The sequence below is a fragment of the Tiliqua scincoides genome, chromosome 3 (genome assembly GCF_035046505.1).
Source record: "Tiliqua scincoides isolate rTilSci1 chromosome 3, rTilSci1.hap2, whole genome shotgun sequence".
In the NCBI taxonomy this organism is placed as follows: domain Eukaryota; kingdom Metazoa; phylum Chordata; class Lepidosauria; order Squamata; family Scincidae; genus Tiliqua; species Tiliqua scincoides.
The window spans coordinates 201743041-201769597 of record NC_089823.1 but is presented as its reverse complement, the minus strand read 5'-3'; the positions used below and the strand labels follow the sequence as shown (position 1 = coordinate 201769597).

The 26557-nt window shown below is 41.8% G+C and overlaps 1 protein-coding gene across 1 annotated transcript in view; it reads left to right on the top strand.

Annotated features, from left to right (window-relative positions):
- PIK3CB (phosphatidylinositol-4,5-bisphosphate 3-kinase catalytic subunit beta) overlaps positions 1-18799 on the top strand; it is a 100915-nt gene extending 82116 nt beyond the window's left edge. The window contains exons 20-24 of the mRNA XM_066619384.1: positions 9792-9959; positions 12200-12323; positions 12967-13112; positions 16384-16516; positions 17444-18799. Coding sequence (XP_066475481.1) covers positions 9792-9959; positions 12200-12323; positions 12967-13112; positions 16384-16516; positions 17444-17572 — 700 coding nt within the window. The 3' untranslated portion in view covers positions 17573-18799. The remainder of the gene's footprint in view (positions 1-9791; positions 9960-12199; positions 12324-12966; positions 13113-16383; positions 16517-17443) is intronic.
- Positions 18800-26557: the final 7758 nt, after the last annotated feature.

Sequence of the window (26557 nt, the reverse complement as noted above, 5' to 3'; positions counted from 1 at the left end):
CTATTGTAATTTGTTTTCGAAATGAAAGTTGAAAAGTGGTCTTTTAAACTTTGCAAGAAAGGTAATAGTTTCCTTTCTCCTTATTTTAATCTGTTTAGTGTCCTTGTTCAGTCTTGAAAATTCCTGTAAAGTACATAAGGCTTTAGTTGCTACTGTTGTTTATAAGGTCAGATATTGTATTTCTGACACCACATATGGTGAGCTTGAGCTCATTGCTTAAATATGTTTTGTAGGAGTTTTCACCAACTGAATGAACTTCATATACAAAACAAGAGCCCACACAGATAACAGAGATGTTGTAAACAAGTTACCCATCAGGCAAATATGATAATCATGAGACATTTCCCTTTTATTAGGGTCTCTAATATCAGAAGAATTTAAAGTTTGATTCGTTCAGGAAATGTAGTTTTCTTTAGGGTAAATGCATAAGTGTTTAGTTACTCTGAAATCGCAGTGATTTATTCTCTTCTATTTGGAGATTGTTTTGATTTTACTGATAGGCTGCTTGTGACTGCTGCCAATGTTTGGGCAGGGTCTCCCTTTCTGACAGCTGTCAAATTGGATTGGGTGTTCTATATTTGCTGCCTCCCTAGTGCAAGGTGGTGTTATGAATCCAGCACAGCCCACACGCCTTGTTTAGCAATCAGCAGTTTGCTCGGGGTGTGTTATTAGACATGCTTTCTCTGATTTGCTCTCCCTTATCTGAGGTTGCCTTCAGGAAATGGAAAAGGAGGAGGATGCTGAGCCAAGTTTGCTATCAAAGTCTCTCAGGAAATGGTGGGATCATAGTGAAGAAAAGGAATTGATTTCAGCCCAATCAGAGGTCCTTGTGAATATTTTTACGCATTCCTTTGATTGCAGCCCTAGGATCCAGAAGTAGAGGTTCAGTTTTTCGGTGATAACGAAATAAAAACACATAACATTGTTTTCTGCACTTCTCATTTTTGTTAAAAAAAAAAATCTGCCCCAAAAAACCCCATTCTTTTCAAACACCTAGTTGACTGTGTAATGACTATGGCTGTATCTGCTGACACTATACTACCTATATCACTTACCTAGTACACTTTTAAAACTGTTTTAATTTGTAATTATAACTTATTAAAATGTGCCTGTGGAACAAAAACACACAACACAGCTTTCTGCACCTTTTCCTTGGGGGGAAAAAAATGAAATCTACCAAAAAAAATCAAAACATTTAAGAACATTTATCCACGAGGAAACCTACAGTGTTAACAAAATAGTTTGAAGAAAAGAGGGCTATAAATATCTTGGCATGGTCTTCCTCCCATTTGTACTGAACTCAGCAAAGCAGCGAATGAATTAAAGGGCTATAGAGCTTTCACTCCCGCAGTACAAGGATCCCTTAACCTTTTAAGCATCCCAGCTGATATTCAAACTCTTCTTTAAGATCTTCAGATGAATTTCCTAGTCTCTTTATTTCAATCTGCTTAGTGTCCTTGTTCAGAGCACTAGAGGGGAAAAATGTTTTTTTCCCCCTTTAACATTGCTAAGAAATGACCAAGTGATGTTGAAATAGTCTTTGGTTTAAGAGAGTGACAACATCCAGACCCACACTTTCTCCATTTTAATCTGTTTAGATTTAAATGGGCAAATCATCCTGTGATGACTGGTTTTCTGTTTTATAATCAACCAAGAAAGTATAATTCCCCAAGAAGTCTCTGGAGAATCTTTTAGAATTTCCCAGTGCTTGGATATTTCTCTCTAAGGAAGGAACACATTTTGAAGTTGTGAATTTTGTTAAATTCTGTCTCCCTCGGTGTAGCTGCCTACTTAAGTCTTATTCAGAATATTGGTAGCTGCTTGTGCTGCTACAAAAACTTGCTGCCATGAAGAAGAAAAGTTTCGTGGTCCAGCCTCCAGTTACCTGGGGCTCAATCTTCTGGTACCTTCCAAAGGAGCATAGAGACCTTTAGTGCATGCAAAAATAAAAAATCACCAGTGGTTTGATGATGGTTAAGGGTATCAAATGAAGCAGAGAATAAGCCTACCTCAGGGGTGGGCAGAGCCAGTTACCAGGACTGAGGTCTGAATCCTTTCCCATGAGAATTCACCAAGTTTTACTCTCTTTTATTTTAGCAGCCTAATTTGGAGCTGGGAGAATGCTTTTTTTTCTTACAACTGTTGAAAAAAATTAGGAGTCTTGGGGACTCTTACAGATCTACAAATCACCCAGAGATCTACTAATATATCACAGCCTATTTTCAGCTCACCCTACCTGGCTTCCTGTACCTTTAGTCCCTGGTTCTGCAGTGTCATGTCTTAATTCAGTCAGGTTTTGGTAGGGATGTCAATAAAGTGATTGCAGGTATGTATGATTAATCTGTTGCTCGTAAAAAGGAAGCTGCAAGGGAAAGTTGAGATAGTCAATTCACTCCGTAGTGCATAGAAATTATTTAAAACCACAATAAGAGAGACTCAACTAGGATGTAAATCACTGAGTAGAAAAGGCACCCCCAGATTCAGGAGGGTGCCTGCATGGCTCATGAGGAGTCAATGAAGCTATAAAAGGCCAGAAGTCCTTCAGAAAATGGAAGTCTTGCCCAAGTGAGGAGAACAAAAAGACACACATTGAAACTCTGGCAAAAGAAAATGTAAGAGATATGAAAAAAGAATATGACGACCATGTGGCTAAAAACAGCAAAGCAAACTATTAAATGTTTAAATATATCAAAAGGAGGGAACTGCCAGGAAGGCAATGGATCATTACAAAATAAGGGAATAAAAGGGAAGCTTAAAGAGGATCCGGAGATCACAGAAGAGCAGAACGAATTCTTTGCATCTGTCTTCACTGTAGAAATCATAGGGCAGATAGCTGTACCTGAACTAATCGTCTGAGAGAGGGAATCCGAAGAACTTTGTCAAATAGATGAGGGTTCTAGAAATTCTAAAGAATATCGACAGTTTAAAAATTAACAACTGTCTATGAGATCCACTCAAGGTTTCCTAAGGATCTCAAATGTGAAATACTGATCTTCTGTGTAACTTATCCAGTAAATCCACCTCCATGCCAGAAATCTGGAAGGTAGCAAATGTAGCACTGATTTGAAAAAAGAAAATATACAGACTAATCTGGGACATTATAAGCAGGTCAGCTTAATGTCCATTGCATGTAAACTTGTGGAAAGTCAAATCAAAAGTAAAATGAAATAGCAGCTGTGAAGGTGGCAAATTCCACGTGAGGGCACATTAGGAAAAGGATTGAGGATAAGACTGCTAACATTATAGTTACTCCTATATGATCTGTGGTGCAGCCCACATTTGGAGTACTATGCACAGTTCTAGTCACCACATCTTAAGAAGGCTATTGTAGAACTTGAAGAAGTGCAAAGTGCAATCAAAATGATCAGAGACCTGGAACTCCTTCTTGTCAAGAAAAGGCTACAATGTTTGGGGCTTTTTATTTTGGCAATTAAGGGGAACATGATGGAGACAACAAACTATGCATGTGGTTTGTTATAGAGGGAAGTTTTTTTTTATTTTTCTCCCTCTGCTACAGTACTAGAACTGGGGTCGCCCAATGAAACTGACAGATGGGAGATTTTGGATGGACAAAAGGAAAGGATTACTCCACACAGAGGATAATTTGTTTCCACAAGATGTGATGATAGCCACTTAGTTGGATGCTTCAGAAGGGAGGACATGTCTATCAGTGACAATATCATGGTCATTATGGTCATGGTCTTGGTTTAGCAGGAGCGTGCCTCTGAATGCCAGTTGCATGAGAGAGATAGTGGGAGAGGAGTGTGTCTTCCTGTCCTTTGTTTGGGCTTCTCAGAGGCAGCTGGTGCAACACTGGGAAATGGTATGCTGGACCATTTGGGCATTTGTCCTGATCCAGCAGGGTTGGTCTTATATAATAAAATGGTTATCATTCTTGTTTTGCTTCTCTGACCTTCAGGAGATGCTCAACAGGCAAAAATTCACCCTGTTACATAAGAACATAAGAACAGCCCCACTGGATCAGGCCATAGGCCCATCTAGTCCAGCTTCCTGTATCTCGCAGCGGCCCACCAAATGCCCCAGGGAGCACACCAGATAACAAGAGACCTCATCCTGGTGCCCTCCCTTGCATCTGGCATTCTGACATAACCCATTTCTAAAATCAGAAGGTTGCGCATACACATCATGGCTTGTACCCCATAATGGATTTTTCCTCCAGAAACTTGTTCAATCTCCTTTTAAAGGCGTCTAGGCTAGACGCCAGCACCACATCCTGCGGCAAGGAGTTCCACAGACCGACCACACGCTGAGTAAAGAAATATTTTCTTTGGTCTGTCCTAACCCGCCCAGCACTCAATTTTAGTGGATGTCCCCTGGTTCTGGTATTATGTGAGAGTGTAAAGAGCATCTCCCTATCCACTCTGTCCATCCCCTGCATAATTTTGTATGTCTCAATCATGTCCCCCCTCAGGCATCTCTTTTCTAGGCTGAAGAGGCCCAAACGCCGTAGCCTTTCCTCATAAGGAAGGTGCCCCAGCCCTGTAATCATCTTAGTCGCTCTCTTTTGCACCTTTTCCATTTCCACTATGTCTTTTTTGAGATGCGGCGACCAGAACTGGACACAATACTCCAGGTGTGGCCTTACCAGAGATTTGTACAACGGCATTATAATACTAGCCGTTTTGTTCTCAATACCCTTCCTAATGATCCCAAGCATAGAATTGGCCTTCTTCACTGCCGCCGCACATTGGGTCGACACTTTCATTGAGCTGTCCACCACCACCCCAAGATCTCTCTCCTGATCTGTCACAGACAGCTAAGAACCCATCAGCCTATATCTAAAGTTTTGATTTTTTGCCCCAATGTGCATGACTTTACACTTACTGACATTGAAGTGCATCTGCCATTTTGCTGCCCATTCTGCCAGTCTGGAGAGATCCTTCTGGAGCTCCTCACAATCACTTCTGGTCTTTACCACTCGGAAAAGTTTGGTGTCGTCTGCAAACTTAGCCACTTCACTGCTCAACCCTGTCTCCAGGTCATTTATGAAGAGGTTGAAAAGCACCAGTCCCAGGACAGATCCTTGGGGCACACCGCTTTTCACCTCTCTCCATTGTGAAAATTGCCCATTGACACCCACTCTCTGCTTCCTGGCCTCCAACCAGTTCTCAATCCACAAGAGGACCTGTCCTCTAATTCCCTGACTGTGGAGTTTTTTCAGTAGCCTTTGGTGAGGGACCGTGTCAAACGCCTTCTGAAAGTCCAGGTATATAATGTCCACGGGTTCTCCCGCATCCACATGCCTGTTGACCTTTTCAAAGAATTCTATAAGGTTGGTGAGGCAAGACTTACCCTTACAGAAGCCATGCTGACTCTCCCTCAGCAAGGCCTGTTCGTCTATGTGTTTTGAGATCCTATCTTTGATGAGGCATTCCACCATCTTACCCGGTATGGATGTTAGGCTGACTGGCCTATAGTTTCCCGGGTCCCCCCTCTTTCCCTTTTTAAAAATAGGTGTGACATTTGCTATCCTCCAATCTTCTGGCACCATGGCCGTTTTGAGGGACAAGTTGCATACCTTAGTCAAGAGGTCTGCAACTTCATTCTTCAATTCCTTAATAACTCTTGGGTGGATGCCATCAGGGCCCGGTGACTTATTGATTTTTAATTTATCAATGAGGTCTGAAACATCTTCTCTTTTAACCTCTATCTGACTTAATTCCTCGGTCAGGAGGGGCCGTTCGGGCAGCGGTATCTGCCTGAGGTCTTCTGCCGTGAAGGCAGATGCAAAGAACTCATTTAATTTCTCTGCCATCTCTAAGTCTCCTTTTACCTCCCCTTTCCCTCCCTCACCATCCAGAGGGCCAACCGCTTCTCTGGCGGGTTTCCTGCTTCTAACATATTTGAAGAAGCTTTTATTATTCCCCTTAATGTTGCTGGCCATGCGTTCCTCATAGTCTCACTTGGCCTCCAGTATCACCTTCTTACATTTCTTTTGCCACAGTTTATGTTCCTTTTTATTCTCCTCATTAGGGCAAGACTTCCATTTACAGAAGGAAGCTTCCTTGCCCTTTACGGCCTCTCTAACTTGACTGGTTAGCCATGCGGGCACCCTCCTGGATTTAGTGGAACCCTTCTCTCTTTGCAGTATACACCTCTGCTGGGCCTCTATTACTGTTGTTTTAAGCAGCCTCCATGCACTCTGGAGAGATTGGACTCTTTTTACCCTCTCTTTCAACCTCCTTCTAACCAGCCTCCTCATTTGAGGGAAGTCCGCCCGTCGGAAGTCAAGGGTTTTTGTTAGAGATTTGCCTGGTATTCTTCCCCCAACGTGCACGTCAAAACGGATCGCAGCAAAACGGATCGCTGTTCTCCTTAGTTTTTAGTGTGGAGTGATTGGAGATGTGTAAGATTCATTGGAGTAGTTCTAATAGGGTTGCCAAGTCTTTCTTTTCAGGTGAGGCTTTGTACCTCAGCAGTTGCATAACTGGCTGTAATTTTGCATGCACTGTTTTGTTTTCAGCATGGAGCTGAAGTCCTGTGTCAGGTACAGTTTCAGGGAAGATCAAATATAGGCAGTGGTAAATATGAAGGACTTAATAGTTAAGTGTTTGACATTCAGCTCTGAGGGGAGAAGGATACAGAGGGTAACCACACTGTGTTACTTGTATACTCAGCAGTTTTACTACCCCAACTCTTCCTCTTTCCACCCCTTCCTCGCACAAATTCCACATAAGCAAGTAGGAATTGATGCTTTGGGGAGACAAAAACTGAAGCAAGAGTGACGAAAACAGAAAAAGTTTATTTAAGTCTCTGCTGTCTTAAAAAAAAAAAAGTTACATTTAAAGGTATACTCTTACATTGTGCCAAAAAAGAAAGAAACCCAACCCTCACTGAATTTATTTGGAGACTTGAATTGATAGGAGGAATCTTTACAAACCTAGGATACTGACGAGTGGGGAAAGAGTATTCATTTCTCAAGGTGGCTTATAGATCTGTCAGTGGTTGTCTTTATATAGTTGTGTTACATGGACAAAAGAATCCCACTGACAGATGGCAAAGGCAAGGATGAGGTGGACAGGGCCCCAAGGATTTGTCCCCAGCTTGACTTCTGTCAAACTGTCTCTCTGACAAGGATGTTTTTTCCTCCAGTTGTGAGCAGAGTGTCCTCAGGGGGCCCAGCAGCTTTCATCATTGCCTGCTTTTGAAGGGGAAGTTGTTGGCAGTGTGCCCAGAGAAGACGGCAAGTCAGGGTGGGGTGAAATGTCGTGGAGTGGAGCAGGGTTGCACTTTAACCTAGTGAGACCTTCCTTCAGGTTGCTGTGTAGTGATTGCAACCCCAAAGTGCTTCCTTATGATGTGAGAGCAAGGATCTTACATGTGTGACAGCAGGGGTCTGGGTGTGGAGTTCGGCATTTTGAACTGCATGGACAAACTTAAAAGTAGAACAGTGGTGGAAAATGAAGAATCCACAGACTTCGAATCAGAGCACTTATGAAAACTAAACTGGCAGATAAGCCTAGTGTGTCTGTTCTAAATCAATGTTGAGATTCTTGGATGATGCATGGTTAACTTTGCAGAGGCAATTACTTTTAAACAAATTGAACTGAGCATTCTTGATTTTGAGATTTTTTAAAAATTACTTGTATTGAAGTTCAGGGAATCCTGTAGCATCTAAGAACAGGGGCAACCAAAGGTCCCACCTTGTGTTCTCCACCCCCCCACCCCCCACGCAGAGGGCAGCAAACCTGCTTCTTATCCTCTTACCTTTCTCCTTCACAGTCCCTTTAAGCCAAACAAGAATGCCCCAGGAGCATTTAGCAAGTAAGAAGCAGATTACAGTGATTCTGCTGGTGGCAGGTTTCAGGTTGTAGCAGCAGAGTTGGGGTGAAAAGCACCCAGAATCTTTTTGCTGCTCCCTACAACTCACCACTTGAGGCAATCCACAACAGTTGACTCTTGGGCCACCTCTATATAAGAAGCTATGGTTTTCTGGAATAACATGGTGAGAGTGAATGACAGAGATTCTGTCTCATTCTCTTACAGTGATTATTTTCCTGCTCTGTCAGACATGCTCAGGATGGATAATTTTTGAAAATTACCTCCCACTTTTGGCCACTTCCTGCTATCCTTTAACCCATTTCTCCCTAACCCTCCTTTTAGTCTTAGGTTATGTACAATAAGATTCAAATTTATACCACAAATCCCTTCCTCCCCCCCCCCACCACACACACCCCTGCTCTGATACCATTTCTGACATGGAAAAGTTCAGTTCCAAACTAAATAGTTTGTCCTCCAACTTATCCATATTGACCTTGCTGTGTTTCTGAAACAAAGTCTTCATCACTTATGTGTCCAATGCCACTCTTTCCTTTCTTGCTTAACTAACCTCCTTCCTCCCAACAGTATTGCCTCCCAGATTGGCCACCAAACAGGGGGCACTCTGGAAACCCAACTTTGTGAAGTACAAGGCTTCCCAAGTTCAAATGGCAAAATCCACAGGCAGCTTCGGGGAGGTTGGGGGTTGGCCAGGTGAGGCTATAGGCCCAAGTATTCTCCCCCACTGAAGGGCCTATTTGTGCCTCTGTGATGCCCGGAAGTGTCCGTAGCCACTGCTGTCTACCACTGCCTAGTAAGCCTCTATGTTGGATTGGGGGGGGGGGAACTTGAAACATCTGAATGCAACAACTGCTGAGAAGAGCATCTGTCGCTACCCACTGCTGCAGCCCTTGGCAGTGGTACTGATGGAGAAGCACCTGTCCCCTCTCCCAGCTTGTGCATAGCCACACAGTAAAGGTAACAGGAGAACTGATGGAGAACATTCATTAACTCCCCTCTTATGTTTTTCCTGGGCCCTTTGGTTGGGATATGAGGTCCAGCAGAAGGCTTTGCTTGAGGATTCCCTTCCCCCAAATTCTAATACCAAAGCTGGATTGAGTGTGTTCACATTTGGTTGTGAATGGTGCATGTGTATTTAAATGGCTGGGTTCCTGACAAAAAACATAGAAGTTGTGACCAGCTTGCTTCTGTGGGTATTCCAGGCTAGGATCTCAACAGTGCTAGGGAGTGCATTTTTATGTTTTCCAGTGTTTTGCCAGTGTGCCGAATGTACAGTTTTGGCAGCTTGGAGGTTTAAACTACAAGTAAAGGAAATACTGCCATCTGTTGTCACAATTGTAAAAGCACAAGACAGCAAATATCTTAATGTCTTTGATTAAAGCAGCGATTTTCAATCCTTTTCATCTCATGGCACAATGAAAAGGCACTAAAATTGTCATGGCGCACCATCAGGTTTTTTTATAATTGCCAAGGCACACCATACTGCCAGTGGGGGGCTCGCATCCCCATTGGCCCTACTAATAAATGATCTTCCCCCAAATTCCTGTGGCACACCTGTGGACCACTCATGGCACACCAATGTGCCATGTACCATTTTCAGCACAGTGGCTTTTTCAGCACAGTGAAAAAGTGGCATTTTACAGTGGCTTTTTCAGCACAGTGGCTGAAAATGCCTGGATTCAACACTGAACACTGGTGACGTGTCAATGTATTAGTGGTTCCCAAACTGTGAGTTGTGGCTTCTTGTGGAGCCACAGAAAGTAGCTGGGGAGCCACAGAATCCTTGAGAAAAATCCACCACCCTATACAATGTTTAGGATTGTAGTTCTAATCGGGAGCCACAGCCAGTAGCTCAAGGGAGCCACCAGTCAAAAATGTTTGGGAACCACTGGATTAACTCTTGGAAACCTTCAGTTTAGCCGATATGTTTGTGCCTAAAAAAATCTTTAAAATGAACTTAACGTTTCTGACTTCCTCTTCCCTTTTTCTAGAATGTCACCATATGGTTGTTTAGCAACAGGAGATCATTCTGGATTAATTGAGGTCGTTTCTAAGTCTGAGACCATTGCGGACATTCAGCTAAATAGTAGTAATGTTGCTGCTGCTGCTGCATTCAACAAAGATGCCCTCTTAAATTGGCTCAAAGAAAACAATACAGGGTAAGCTATAATTGGATACTTATTTTCGTTGTTAATTATGGGTTTTTAGCAAACCACTGACATGTCAGTGTTTATGCAAATTGCTTTTATAGTGTAATATTTTAAGAGCAATCATAAATTGGAGTGACTGGGGAGGGGTGGGGCTAGGTGTGTGTAATAGCTGGCCTAGGCCTTAAGTGAAAACACCTTTTTCCAAACAAACCAAAAGCTGCAATCCTGTGCACAGGTTTCTGAGAGTTAGGTCCCAATCCTATCCCCCCACCACCAGTGCTGATGCAGCTGTACCAAAAAGGATGTGTCCTGCATCCAGTGGTGGGAGGAGTGACCTGAGGGCAAATGAGAGGTAAGTAAACATTTTTTAGTTGCTTCCACATAAGCCCTGGGGCCACTTATGATTCTCCTCAGACATACACCACCAAAATAATTGGTATATGAGCAGAGAAAAGAGGTGGGAATAAAATCTAGCATGCACCATTGCTGCCGGATCCACCCCCTCCTGCTTCCTCCTCACCCAGTTACACCCCCAGTTCTACCACTCCCTCCACCTCCCCACCCACATCTCACCCCTACCACTGACAACTGCTCTGGGGACTCCAGACAGTCTGCTGCCACACAACCAGCACCACTTGCCATTTCTGGAAATAACTATACAGCATCGTGTTTTGAGATGCTGTAGGTCTGGCTGCTGGAATGCTAGTTCTGGCAGTGAAACCCGATCAAAGGATTGGGCTGTTAGACCTATGCATATCTACTCAGAAGTTAGACTAACAGCCCAGTGCATAGAACTGAGTAGTTCTGAGTAGACATACAGGTACATAAGATTGCCCTGCAAATGAAATTACTGAGGAAAGTATCAACCATAAAAAAGGCTATTAAATTCCTAGCAGCTTGTTTTGTAGCCATTCTGCCAATAGTTCCTTTTGTTCTGGACATTCTCCCCAGTGTATTATTCACTGATGGGTTTGCTGGTTTAATTCTGGCAGATTAAAAACACTCTGTATGCCTGTCTTCCTTTCCTTGGTTCCTAAGAAGCAGGACCCCACTGACATGGTTAACCATGGAAGGAATTTCCAAAAGATCTCAGTGTTAGACTGAGCAAGATTCCAGACTCATGACTTGTGAAATTTTTCAGAAGTTTCCCTGTAAGTACCAGGCTTGTCTACTATGTCTAAAATGTCTTTTAGGTCTGTCTACTATGTTCCACTACATCAGTGGGAAGAGGAGAGATCCATCCCAATAGTATAGCAGTCAGCCAGATACATAAAATGTGCACGAACAGATGTAGTTGGGCAATGCTTTGCCTGTGAAATTTCTTATCCTGTCTTTTTATAAAATATGCCAATAACATTTCTTCCTCCTGGGGTTCTTTACAGTGTCAATGCTGAGAGTATTGTCTTAAGTCATGGTTTGACTAACTGGAAGTACAGATGCCACATGGGTTTTTGTGGCATACTGGAACAGAAGATGGAAATTGCATGAGCCTACCTGCATTCCTTCTCTGGTAGGATTAAGGCAAAAATGTACTATGAGTTGCACATAATGCAACTCATGATGTACTATGAGTTGCACATAATGCACACAACTCACAGAAGTATCTCTCACTATTGTGTATTTTTGATTCGGCTAATGGCATGGTTGACCCCAATGCTTTTGTTTGTGCCATAGATTTTTTCTAATTTTATTCAGTATTTTTTAAAGCACTTCTTAAAAAGCAGGCAAGAATTCAAACCTGAATCCAGTTTGCCCAGTATTCAATGCAGCATTATGGATACTTTTCGGATCTTACACCTTCTAGCCATAATTAAGCAACCAGCTGTGAGGGGCATGTTCTGTGTGGCCTGTAAGCCACTGTGTCTTGCACAAAGAGTGATGAACACACTGCATGTTTTCACAGTGGACCCATAAAAGATTGCCATAGCTCTCTACGGTGTGCTTGCAGTATAATGAATGTGTGTGGCCTTATCCATTGTTAGAGATGTACTGCAAAAGCAAACAGTAAACGCACAGTGGGTTCATTAACTGGTGATCTGTGAAGTGGTGATCTAAGGTGGTCTCTGTGTTCACTATTCCAAATAGAAAGATCCTTTTTTTTTTTTTTAGAATATACCTGATGATAGCTGAATGACTACATTCCTAGCCATAATTAAGCAACTTTTTGAAATGTTTTATATACAAATTCTTTTTTCTTTGTAAAAATTATCCAAAGTTTGTGGTTTTTTTCTTTTCTTTTTGCAATGTAGAGATGACTTGGATCGAGCCATTGAGACCTTCACTCTGTCTTGTGCTGGCTACTGTGTAGCTACTTACGTACTGGGCATAGGAGACAGACATAGTGACAATATCATGGTTAGAAAGAATGGTCAGGTAAGAATTTTCTTAGGCAAAGCATTTGTTACCACCTTGGGGAAATGTTTCAGTGAGGATCTTCCACTACAAGTACTGATTTGCCTGAGCTTTTAGTGTATTGATTGTGACTGCTATTGTTTAAAAGGGTATTCAGCTGATAAGGTTTTCTGACGAGGAGCTGTCTTTGAGTTCAGTATATCCATGGTGTAAACTTGCCCTGTGTAACGATTTGAGTACCATTCTAAAGGTAGTAAGGATCACTTCCTTCATGGCATCTTCTTAAACAGATAACACTTTTATGTACAAAAACCCCCACAATATACACTATTTTTTTTCCACTTTAGAAGGCTTTTACTTTGCAAAATAAACTGCAAAATAACTTTCCCTCATACTTTAGAAGCATACAATCTGCATGTCATTGCTATTAAAGTCTACCTAGAATACTACACCTGGTATTGTGCTTATTCATCTTTTTTAAAAAGACCTCACAGTTTAAAGTCACAAACAATTACTGTGCACTTGCAGCTAGTATGAAATGGGATTGGGAGAAAATATCTCCATGTCCTCTTTGGGAGTACATTTGTTGAGTATTATCCAAGTTTTTAGAGCTGTAATTATTTCCCCAGGGACACTCATTTCTGTTTCTAATTTTTTTTTCCAGCTCTTTCATGTAGATTTTGGCCACATACTTGGAAACTTCAAATCCAAATTTGGAATTAAAAGGGAACGAGTGCCTTTCATTCTTACCTATGATTTTATTCATGTCATTCAGCAGGGGAAAACTGGAAACACTGAAAAATTTGGCCGGTAAGTGCTAAATGTGTCAAAACAATGTCACAGGTGTTACCCCACACTCTTAAAAATCATTTGGCATGCCTTGAAATGAAGCCATCATTGCAAATAGAACTACACTTTTTTCAGTTCTCACAATGCTAAATTGCTCTGTATGGATCTTTTGTTAAGAACTAGTCAGGGAACTATTTTTTCCTTATTTTTTGAACACTTCTAAACCTCCCCCCCCCCAGCTCTGTGGTGGCCCTGTAGTCTAAAAAGGTGTTGGAACATGTTCCTGTCGCAGCCTTTGTCCTGGGTTTGAAATACCATTATCCCATATGATTTTGTGGATTCAGAGTCCTCCATTGTGCCTGAAGCAGCGAATCATCCTATTGAGATTGGCATGTACCTATCAATTGGGTAGCTAAACCTACCCGTCTAGGTAAAATGGTGGAATGGAGTGGCCAGGTGGATTCCGCTCCTCTAGTTGGGTGACTTGATCACATCATCAAACCTCGGTTACTTAAGTTCAAATACAAGGATGCTCGTTTGTGTTTCTGTCAGTTCTGCTGTGATATCTAGTATTGATTCACAGAAAGAACATACTCTCCAATAAGTGCAGGGATCAGGATTCCTGGGACAATACAAGCAGCTTGTGATAGGGACTGTGGTTCTAGCCAGGCACGTTGAGGAATTTTGTTTGATCTTCCCACTTGAAGCCAGTCTGCAGACTGCACCAGTTTTGCTAAGCATTGGGGGTTTGCATGCTTTGCTTTTGAGCAGCATCCCACCTCCATCTGCTGGGCATTACTGGTTATTGTATCAATTAGATCAAACTTACTTTCTTTGTGTCCATCCAGCTTTTAGGCTTTTCCCACCAGCCTGATTATACTTTATCTAGCTCCCCCCTTCATTTTATTCAATTTATTTTCTTTTGAGTTTTTAATAAATTAGGTATCTTTTAACTATTGCCTGTCTAATCCATGTTCATGAGTTATGACGTAGGTTCTCGCATTTGATAATGCATGGGTGCTACTGCTTTGTTTTTTTATCAGAACTCCTGAAGTTCTGAGCTCTCCTGGAAGGTGGATTTTTCCCATATGCCCCTCCCCCAGCTTAGTCTCTGGAGTGTGACATGGTGACACTGGATAGAACTAGTAGTTTTTCTTCCCAGTTCAGCTGCTGACTTTAAATAAAAAAGGGAAAGCAGAGTTCTGGAAGGGGTATGTACATGCTAACCACCAAGTGCTACTTGGCTCTGTCAGCCTGCCTTCTCCCAGCACCTTCCCTGAGAGTCCAAGAATAGAGTTCAACTTGGGGCTCTTAGGACCAACACAAAAAGACCTTTGTCACATTAAGGCACAATGAGTTAATCTTGTCACTTGCACTGAAGGAGCAGCAGTCCTTAGGAAGAGAACCAGAGTTCAGAGCTGGTTCAGGGTAAAGCAGGAGCTGTCATTCTCTCTTGTCTTGAATCCCATGATGACCCACAGTAAACCCAGATCTTGCTGTTGGAAGACCTGCAAGACCATATAGGACCATGCATAGCTGTCTTATACCTATTCAGACCATTGGTTCATCCAACTCAGTATTGGCTAGCTAAAACTGACTAGCTTTGGCTCACCAGGGTTTTACATAGGGTTTTCTCCTGAGTTTTTGCCTAGCCTTGCCTGGAAATTCCAGCGATCCAACCTGGGACTTTTGTGTGCAAAGCATGTCTCTCCCACTGAGCTATAGCCTCTTACTTTATTGTTGTACCATAACTCTTGCAGGGGAGGGGAAGTAGCACTGTGATGAGAAAAAAATGTGTTTTTATTGATGGCTAGTGAAAAGACAGTCAGGCAGTGTGTTTGTTTCTTAAAATGATCTTGTCGATGCTCTGGATCTTTCTAAGTGAAGGTTCTATTGCCAAGTTGGGGGAGGCAAACCTGGTTTCTGTCACAAAATCCATCAGCCTGAAAGAATGAGATGCGACTGGTATGATGCATTTTGTAGAGAAAGAAATCATCTTTGAAGATATGTTATACTTGCACAAAATATTCCTATTTTATTATCATCACAATTAGAACCATTATTGAAGTTTATTGTATATCCCTTAGTATTACGGGTCTGAGTTGCTGCAAATGCATCATCCTGCCCTCTCACCTGTAATTTGCACCCCAACAAGGCAGTAGTAGTAGTAAAAGGATGGTGTTATTTTGCCTCTTTGGAACACAAGGCCGCAATGACGAACCTTACCAGTTATTAGAAGCTGTGGTTGGCTACCAAGCCCAGTCTAAAATTCATGGAAGCCCATCAAAATAAAACCTGGTCTTGCTGCAATATGGAAAGGTTCCTGCGCATTCCTTTCATATGCTTAAATAGAAAATCCAATTCACTTTGGATAATGGGCAGAACTTTGGCAGGAGGAGAGTTTTGCTTGTGCACGGACCCCATGTGTAAGTGGAACTATCCTTTGGTTCAGATACAGCACTTCCACCAATGGGACACCACTCCTCTGTAGCTCTGGATTCCAGCCACAGTAGCAGCTTTCTTAATAATGTTTCTCCCAAAGCAGGGGATATGTATAAATGCATTTAGACATGTATCGGATTAATGTCAAAAACTCTCACGGTGGAACAAGTAGTTCTATCAGTAAGGAATAGTTCAGGCATCTGTGCTTCCAGGAGCAACCTGCACACAGTGGTGTCCGATCTTGTAATGGCATGTACAGATCTATCCCTGACACAACTGTGCTGTCACTTACTGAGCGAAGTAACAAGTGTTTCAGCTACAGTTGCACAGTCCTGATTTTCCAGGGTCTTCATCTTGTTGTCTGGCTGTTGCTACAACACTAAACTCTGCCCACCTAGTTAGCCTTGTGTGTTTGTGTGGACTGGGCAACATGTGATACCGGTTTTTGTTTTTCCCCTCCCCTTGCATGCCATGGGAAAATGTCCAAAGTCTATAAGAGCAATTACCGCCTAACCCTTAGCTATATTAATTTGCTTTTGACTACAGTATTTGGTTTCCTTCCTTCAGAGCTGAATGTCCTTGTAATTTATCTGTTGCTGTGTATAATAGAAAGCAAACAATTTCCAAGTATATCCTTTTTTCACCTGAAGAATAAACTGCCTGCAGCCATATATATTTGCAGAGAGTTGTAAAAGTGAAGCAGGTGATGGATTTGAAAGCTCAGATGACCATCGTGACTGAACGCCAGTCCTGTGCAAACAAATATGTATTGAACCAGATCAGGCTTCATGGAGTTTGGCCCACTTTTTGTAGCCCTGCTTCACAGTATGTGTCCTTTGTGGCTGTTCAGGTTCCGCCAATGCTGTGAAGAAGCATACTTGATCCTGCGAAGACATGGAAACCTATTTATCACCCTGTTTGCACTGATGTTAACAGCTGGGCTTCCAGAGCTAACATCTGTTAAAGACATCCAGTATCTAAAGGTAAACGCTGAAATGTTCCTCTCACTCTGACTCAAAATTTTTATTATGTGCAACATTTTTCAGAGATGCTTCAGTCGTAATCATCACAACATTCCCCATCTGCTATGAGCTTATGAAACTGCCATACTGAGCCAAACCGTTGTCCATTGTTCCCAGTATGGTCAGCACTGATTGGTGGCAGCTCTCCAAGGTCTGCAGCAGAAGTCTTTTCCAATCTTGCTGCCTGACCTGTAAACTGGAGATCCTTTTAACGGAGACCCTTCTGCATGAAGAAACATGCTTTCTCCTGGAACTATAGCTCTTCCTGCAGTATCCTGAACTAAGACTAACTGCTCTCTTCCAGACAACTATTGTAATCTGTAGTCTAATCTTAGAAAAGTGTGACGGTGTTTTATTGATTTGTATAATTTTGTGGCTTCTGATTACAGGTGAGCCTATGGTGTATAAAGGCAGAGGCCTGCAAAAGAGCTATGGACTTCAACCTCAAAATTCCTATAGGACTTAAGATCAGGGGTTAGACCAGTGGTCTCCAAAGTGGAGACCGCTGCATTCCAAAAAAAGCTTCCTTGGCGCAAACGGAACACTCTCTTCCACCAGGGAGCTTCCTTACCATGCCGCTGATCTCCCCCAAACTGCATGCAGACCAGCTACTTCTGCCTGGAAATCCAGGCACAAAGCCTATTGGGGCGACTGACCTCAGAAGCAGCTGGCCAGCTTGCAGTTTGGGGGAGATCGGTGGCATGGAAAGGAGACTCATCTGCTAGAATGGAGTGTTCCACTCATGCAGGGTAAGGATTCGTCCATGTACTGGAACCAGCCTGCGGGGCAGGATATGGAGATCCTGAGCTAGACTAATAAGGAAATCTGAAAATGTTTGAAAAGTGTGCGGGTGAATTAAGTCTTTTGAAATGGTACTTTTGTTCTTAGGACTCCCTTGCCTTGGGGAAGAATGATGAGGATGCACTAAAGCAGTTTAAGCAGAAGTTTGATGAAGCACTCAGAGAAAGCTGGACTACTAAAGTGAACTGGATGGCACACACTGTTCGGAAGTGTTAAGAGTTTGCACTAATCTTAATACTGCCCTGACAAAAGTGTTAAAGGGAGAAAAACACATCCCAGGAAATTGCCTGAATGATTCCTGATTGTTTTGCACTCTGCTTCGGAATGCTTTGACAAGATTTTGTAAAACTAGCTGATGTCCTCAATAATTACTTCTGCTGACTTTGCACGTTGAAAGCTACTACTACTAAGCTTTTATATTATTATTATTTTGATACTTTGGGAAGGTGTAAATATTTGGGGGGATGTTTGTGTTTTTTTAATGTTGAGGTTCTCTGGTGCCGTCTAGATGACTAGAGACCTCTTACAGAACCAATTGTCAAAGTGTCTGAAGTGTTTTGGATGTCTTAATTTTGCATCAAGTGAACATTGTGTGAATATGTATTTTTCTACTGGCATAAGTGTATTGGTTATATTGTAAACAATTGCTGCCAGGTCATTGTACAGCAGAAAGCTGCTTATTGTCTTGAACTACTGCCAGTTCTATTTAGATGGCCCCTTTTTGCCAAGTGCTATTTGATGCAAATCAGTTAGCACTGATGAATGACTGCTTCATTGGGGCATATATTTTTTTTGTTTGGGACAGCCTTGAAGTCTTGGAAATTCCACCTTGAAGTCAACTGCCTTTTTGAGTTTTATTAAACTTCCACTTTTAAAAGATTTACAACCAGCGAACATCTGCATAAGCTTCAATAAAAAGTTGACCTCTCAGTCTTCCAGCAACATCCATAAAGTTGTATTGTTCTCACAATTGTGATATATATGGAAAGAACACTTGATATTAATCTGGTTACAAGCCTCTGCACCCAAACATAAGAGAAATGTATGTCAAAGCCAAGAAATTTATAAGGTTAAAAATCCATGCTAAAAATGTAGCATTGTTTAAAAGAACTCCAAAGTGGAGTCGGATCTGTTCTTTATTATGTTCCTTAAATGCCTGCAGTGATACTGTTTGTCTTGTCCAGGATGCTTGTATTCAACCTGTGATGGAGAAACTGGATTTTAATTTATAAATGAGGAACCATGTACTAAGGTGCTTAAAAGAGGAGCAAATCACAATAAACGTGCAATAGGATCTCCTGGTTAAAAGAGGTAACCTGTAATATTTTGACGAAGTGGGGAGGTGGACTTAAGTCCTGCTTGCTCATCACAGAACACTGGGATTCTTAGTTTTGGTTGTGATTGAATGAAATTATGTGACCTTTGGATCAAAACAATGATTTTAAATCGGAATTGCATTAAATACTATTTTACTTTGTCAATGGCATGTGTGTTCTTCTCTAAAGAATACAATGAGATAATTGATATTCAACTGCTTTCATGTTGGGGATTTTCAGTTTGTCATGTTAAAATGTTCAAAGATTGATGGAGAAATATGCCATAAATGTGATGCTAAATTCCAGTCTCAGAAGTGCACTCACATACACTCTATGTTGTGATCACCTTTCAGCATGAGATAGCCACACTTACCATAGTTGCTTTCTTCTGAAGGACATTCCTTTTGAGACTCCATTCTCAGAGTGCTGACTTGGATACAAAGAACTTTGAGTAGATTGAAAATAATAGCCGCCAACATGTAGGAGTTCATGCAGTGCAGGTAATTCTATAGCAGTTCTCTTCTTTGCATAAGAGTTCAAGACAACAAGATCATCATCACCTTTGAGTTTAGTTCCCATTTTCTCCTACAGTGCTTTAACAGAATGTATAAAATAGAGCTTCTATGAAGATTCCTGCATAAGGAAGGACACACATGGGTCCAACCTACATGTGTTGCCAAATAAAATGAGAGTTAAACTTTCCAATCAACATAAAAATATTAAACATACCCCTGCCTCAGGCTTACAATCAGAGGAAAAGAAAAGGTATGACCAGGAGGATCTCTCCAACCTGGGAGAATGGGCAGCAAAATGGCGGATGCGTTTCAATGTAAGTAAATGCAAAGTAATACACAGTGGGGCAAAAAAAATCAAAACCGCATCTAGGCTAGTGGATTCTGAGCTGTCTGTGACAGATCAGGAGAGGGATTTTGGGGTACTGGTGGACAGCTCAATGAAGATGTTGACCCAACATGCAGTGGTGGTGAAGAAGGTAAGTGTAAGGTCATGCACATTGGGGCAAAAAATCAAAACTTTACATATAGGCTGATGGGTTCTGAGCTGTCTGTGACAGATCAGGAGAGAGATCTTGGGGTGGTGGTGGACAGGTCAATGAAAGTGTTGACCCAATGTGCAGCGGCAGTGAAGAAGGCCAATTCTATGCTTGGGATCATTAGAAAAAGTATTGAACAGCTAATATTATAATGCCATTGTACAAATCTCTGGTAAGGCCACACCTGGAGTATTGTGTCCAGTTCTGGTCGCTGCATCTCAAAAAAGGCATAGTGGAAATGGAAAAGGTGCAAAAGAGAGCGACTAAAATGGTTACTGGGCTGGGGCACCTTCCTTATGAGGAAAGGCTATGGCGTTTGGGCCTCTTCAGCCTAGAAAAGAGATGCCTGAGAGGGGACATGATTGAGACATACAAAATTATGCCGGGGATGGACAGAGTGGATAGGGAGATGCTCTTAACACTCTCACATAACACCAGAACCAGGGGACATCCACTAAAATTGAGTGTTGGGAGAGTTAAGAGAGAAGAAAATATTTCTCAACCCAGTGTGTAATTAGTCTGTGGAACTCCCTGCCACAGGAAGTGGTGATGGCATCTCACCTAGATGCCTTTAAAAGGGGATTGGACAAATTTCTGGAGGAAATGTTCATTACAGGTTACAAGCCTGATTTTAGAAGTAGGCTACCTCAAAATGCCAGCTGCAAGGGAGAGTACCCAGATGCAGGTCTCTTGTTTTGTGTGCTCCCCAAAACAGCTGGTGGGCCACTGAGAGGGGAAGCTGGACTAGATGGGCCTATGACCTGATTCAGTGGGTCTCTTATGTAGAAGAGGAAAGAATAAAACACATGAAGAATCTATCAGAACAGCTAGAACACTTTGGTAGTTTTAAAGGGCAAAAGACAGAACTAAAAACTTCCTTACAAATTGTAGCAATATTCCATTAACCATAAAAGTCCAAAAATACAGAGGCTTTTTTGGCTGGGATCTATGAGTACTTGTTTATCATTTTTCACACCTATATACCACTGCAGTGCTTTGCCATGGACTACAATGGGGCAGTTCTGCCTCACCTGCTGCCTTCACATTACCATCTTTCCTCCAAGAAAATTAAGGTGGTAGTTCCTCCCCCTTCTTTTGTCCTCACAACAATCCTATGAGATAGGTTAGAGTGACTGATAGTGATTAAAACCACAGAGCACTGACCCTTTTGTCTGAAACAACCCTTTTGGGGGGGGGGGCATTTGATGATTGGAATACAATACACCTAATTTGGAGAGAGCCAATCACAAACATTTGTCTGAAGTCTTTCTGTTCACAGTAAGTTGGGTAAAAATATTTGCATTATACTGATTACATCAAATGGATAGTCTGCTACTAGACATATCTGAAAACTACCTTACAGTAGTTAGACCTAAATTAAGATGCATGGGTCAGAAATGGAAGTTTGAATTTACATATTTTGTTACTGGCCATCATGTACATTTTTTCCAGAGCCAGTTAAAATCTAGTAAATTACAGTTTTTTGACAAGCTTCATATAGATGACCAAATGCAAGGTTCTTGCACAGATGGCTGATATATGCTGATGCTGCTGCCAGAACCTATTCACAGTAGTCTCCTATGGTATCTATTTTACTTCAGACCCTACCTGTATGGGAATGGATTGGAACACATATGACACCCACAGGAAAACTTGCTGCTTCTTGTGCACAAATCATGCCCTGCCTTCTCTGTTTCTCAGAGACTCCCAGCAATAGGTTAGCATTTGAACAACTAAATGAGTGTCACTGTAACAGACATGAAGTGAAGGGGAAAGCAAAGCCTGCACTAATTTTGCATTGAGAGACAGTAGTTAGGGAGGAGGTATCTGGAAGTGCTAATTCTACTCTGCAAATATATGGGAATGTGAAGGGAGTTTAGAAATTTATTTAATATTTGCATGAAAAAGGCATTCCACTGATGTTCCTTGTAACACTCAAGGCCCAAAGATTGTGCAATAGGTTCTGGGACTAGCCCAATTCTACTTTGAGAGCTTTGTTCTTCTGGAGCTCTCTTCCTTAGACCTGACTGTCTAAGAGCAAAGGCTCATCTAATCCAGCATCCCATTTCTCACACTTACCCACCAGTTGTTGTCTATCAGAGCAGTTAGTTATAGCCTATAGCAGCGGTTCTCACATATTTAGCACTGGGACCCACTTTTTAGAATGATAATTTGTCAGGACCCACCAGAAGGGATGTCATGACCAGAAGTGACATCACACAGGAAAATTTTTTAACAATCCTAGGTTGCAATCCTACCCACACTTATCTAGGAATAAGTTCCATTTACTATCATTGTTAAAAGCATAATCAGAGTAGCTTGTTAAAAGTACAGATGTGCAACATTTCCCCAAATGCAGTCACATACCATGGTAGCATCAACACTAAAATATTAAAAATAAAATATTGAAATGAATGGGGACCCACTTGAAATGGGCTCACTACCCACCTAGTGGGTCCCAACCCACCGTTTGAGGAAACACTGGCCTATAGGACACAAGGGACCTGAAAAGAATCACACAGAGGAGATACAAATAATGGGGACATTTCCCTCTGCCATAATATCATGCCACCAGATTCTGAGGCGAAATGGGTAGTTTTCTACTCGCCTAACCCTAATCCCCCATAGTTTTAGCAGTTGCTCTCTAGTGCTAATTGTTGGGACTCAAGCTTAGGTGAGCAGGAAACTGTAAACAAGCCTCAACCTTAACAATGCAAAGAAGGAAAGTATATTTATCCCTTCCATTAAAAAAAAAAAACTGTCCCATAGCCTGTGGGGAAGTTGAGAATATAGGAAAGATTCCTCATAATGCCTGTTCCCCAGCATAATTCTCTCCAGAATAACTGAGGTTTTTAGGATTCTATCAGACCAATTCTCTCTCTTGGCCCTCTCCAGAGAGGAGAACAAGTTTAGAAACAGATGAAATGAGGATAGCTAAATGGAGCTTCCAAGTTGCAAGACTGCACCTCCAAGGTACTCAAGACAAAGGAAATAAGAGCCATCATCTAAATTACTTGACAAGAGCTGTCATCTGGATGTTGACAACAGAATGCTAGATTTAAGAGACTTTGGTCTGACCCAGTAAGACAATGCATATCTTGACTACTGGTTATACTGACAGTTGGTTTCCAGTTGCCCAAATCCTCCCTAGAGCTAGCTGTAGAAGAGCTTAATGTTTGATACCTTCAAATTTCTTGGAATAGTGACCAGCTGTCACCTTCTTGGCCAGCCCACTGGAGAAGAAGCTTAGAACTTCCGGTTTCAAGTGTACTGGCTAGAGTTATGGAGGTCTACCTCATAGCACCTATACTATAAGTGAAGACCTCTGTAACTCTTGCCAGTACACCTGAAACCAGAAGTACTAAGCTTCTTCTCCAGTGGGCTGGTCATAGAGGAGACAGCCATTTACCATTTCAAGAGACTTGAAGATCTCAAACATTAAGTTCTTTCACAGCTACCTCGAGGGAGAATTTTATCAACATGGAGCCACTCTCCATTTAACTAGCAATCAAGATAGGTATGCTTTTGAGTAGCTCCCACATGATTCCTGGTTGCCCAAATCCATCCAAAGAGCATGCCAGTGAGATGGAAATAATTGACTCCACTCTTTTCCCCCTTCCCATAAAAACATAAGAACAGCCGTGCTGGATCAGGCCATAGGCCCATCTAGCCCAGCTTCCTGTACCACACAGTAGCCCATGAAATGCCCCAGGGAGCACACTAGACTTGTATCCTAGTGCCCTCCCTTGCATCTGACATAGCCCATTTGTAAAATCAGGAGGTTGCACATACACATCATGGCTTGTAACCCATGATGGACTTTTCCTCCAGAAATTTGTTCAATCGTCTTTTAAAGGGGATTACCACATCCTGTGGCAAGGAGTTCCACAGACTAACTACACACTGAGAAAAGGAATATTTTCTTCTGTCTGTTCTAACTCACCCAACACTCAATTTTGGTGGATGTCCCCTGGTTCTGGTATCTCTATCCACTCTATCCTTCCAGTGCATAATTTTGTATGTCTCAATCATGCCCCCCCTCAGGTGCCTTTTTTCTCAGACTGAGGAACCCCAAACACTGTAGTGTTTCCTCATAAGGAAGGTGTCCCAGCCCAATAACCATTTTAGTTGCTTTCTTTTGCATCTTTTCCATTACCTGCATACAAGTCTTTTTAAACAATCTCTAAAACTTTAATAAAACTTTAATATCCCAGAGTAGCAACAAAAGTGTTTCTCAAAGTCACAATAGATTACAGAAAACCACATTAGAAATGAATAAACTCTCCTAGATTGCAAAATAAATATAATATAGAACTAGCCTGACCTGCCACGTTTAGTTTCTTTTCTCAGCTGAGAAATGAAATCCATGACATTTTGCACAGCTTATCCTTCTCTGTACTCCATTAGCAATTCCACATACAGATCAGGATACAGACTTTGACAAGCTAAAAGGCTTCCAGGACACACAACAGAGCCACTAGGAAAATACAAGCCATGCTATTAAATGCCTTCTCTATAGGCCAACACATAGCACAATATGTGCTATTGTGGACAAGTGTGCTAAGTGGAGTTCCCACTCAGATTTTGCTTCTGTATGCAAAGAAAGCTTCTCGTTATGGGCTAATGTGCTGAACCTATAAGATCTGACATCAGCCAAGCTGGCCCCAGACTGCTCTTGCAAACACAGTGGTCTTGAGGAAATTCAGAATCTGAACAGCAGGAGTGCCTTCCCTTGTCATAGTGATCCAATAAGCTATGAGCAATAAAGCTGCTCTCAGAGTGAAGGGTGTTGCACACCCTGCAGATGATGATTTCACATTTGGGGCACATCTTCCCTGAGTGTGGCTTCCCCAAAGAACAAATCTCCTCCTTTGGTGCCTTCAGTTTCTTGGACTCTTTTCTTTGCAATCCTCTTTTCTTATCTTCAAAGCGCAAATTCCTTTCCTGGGACCTAAAAAGACCAAACGAGAGTCAACAGCAATGCTACACCCCTCCTTTTTACAGCTAGCACAAGGTCACCAGGTACAACCAGGATTTCAGATAGCAGGGGAAAGGCTCAGTATGAGACCTTGGAACTGAGAATTTAAATGCAAGGAAATGTATTACTGGGAGCAGGGACCCCCTCGTATATACAACTGAATTTGTGACCTCATGGAAAAGTAGAATGATGAAGGGTATGAAAAAGGTCTATCTGCAGTGTTTGGTTTGCAACAGCCCAGCGGTTGCGGGGGTGCAAACTGCACCAGATGACATCCTCAGGAGGAACACCACCACTACTGGTGAAAATTGCTAAAATCTTGGTATTTTTGAATAATATAATCATGTTATGTATCATTCAATTCGTAATTTAATGAAGATATAACTATATCAAAAGTTATAACCAAATAATCAGAAAAGAAAAACTACCTTAACAAAATGTGAATTTCCTTAATTCAAAACTAACCAATGAGACAGACTTTTCTGAAAGCCAATGAGGTGTTGCTGTGTCACAGCAGGGAACTAGTAAGGTGTTAGTATGAGTCAGTTCTTATTTTCTAAGTGTCAGAGCCAATACTAATTCAGTTGGGCAAGTGTCATCAAGTTGGCCACTGGCTTTTTGTTGGTTACCAATTAGTTGGGTGACCTGTTCACCAACTAATGAATTGGTGTATTGGTGTATTTATGTATTAAAATAAAGTTAATGGGGGGAGGGTTACACCAACCCTAGTGATGCCACTGCATTTAGACTGTACGTATGATATTGTAATTTATTCTGTATGGTCTGGTACAGGAAGATACCCAACATGAGAGTGATGCAATGAACTCTCATGCTGGGTGGCACAAACCCTAGTGACACCTCTGTGACAGCCCACCCATACTAGTCTTCACCCCTTTGATTCTTCAGTGATCAAATGATTCACATGCAAAACATCCTTTAGCAGAAGTCATTCCTGTGTGTCCTTAAGCTGACAACCAAACCCCAATCATCATTACATAGATGTGTATCACATTCACCTCATTAAGCAAACTCAAGGCCTGCAAATGGTCTGATGCTGTTCATGCTTACTCAGACAAACACCTATCTGGGTCTACAGGGCTCATGTCCAACTGAGAGTTCATAAGACAGTAGCTGAAGACATCTTTTCCAAGGTCTCCATTGCAATTGTAGGAGACGCGGCAATTGCAGAAGACAAGCCAATGGTCAGAAGCCTGAGATGACTTTAAAATTAACACACATTTGGGAACAAAGAGCTTGATATGGAGTCCAAAAGAACCAGCAGATCCATTCTTAGGTTATACACTGCTATTTTATTTCTAAACTCCTAGGCAAATGCTCTCCCCTGGACTATCTGTCAAAAACTCACATTTCTGATGACATTTTCAACAGATTTTTTTATCTTGACCTTTCCAGTGTCAAGCACAAAATGTGAAAGATGGTTTGGTTTGGCAGATTAGTGACAGTACAAATGAACATGCTGCTGAGACAATTGTTTGTGCTAAAGATTACAATATCCAGAAATATACTGGGTATAAAGTCTTGCCAAAATATAATTTTCTATCAAAAAGCAGGCATAGTTGCAGACACTAATTTACAGCAGGTGACAAGAGATGGTAGACTTGGTGAGCACAATTCAGATTTACAGGTGGCACTTTGGTATCCGTGAAGGATCCATTCTCAGACCCCCTGTGGATACCAAAAACCAGAGATAAGGAAATTCATGGTTTCAGCCCCTTTAAACCCTCTGAAGGCGACCAGAGCTGTGCTGAAAAATGCAACTTCCAGTTATTCTGGGAAAACTGGAAGTGATGTTTTAATGCTTTTTAAGGTATTCTGAGGACTGGAAAAGCCCTCTC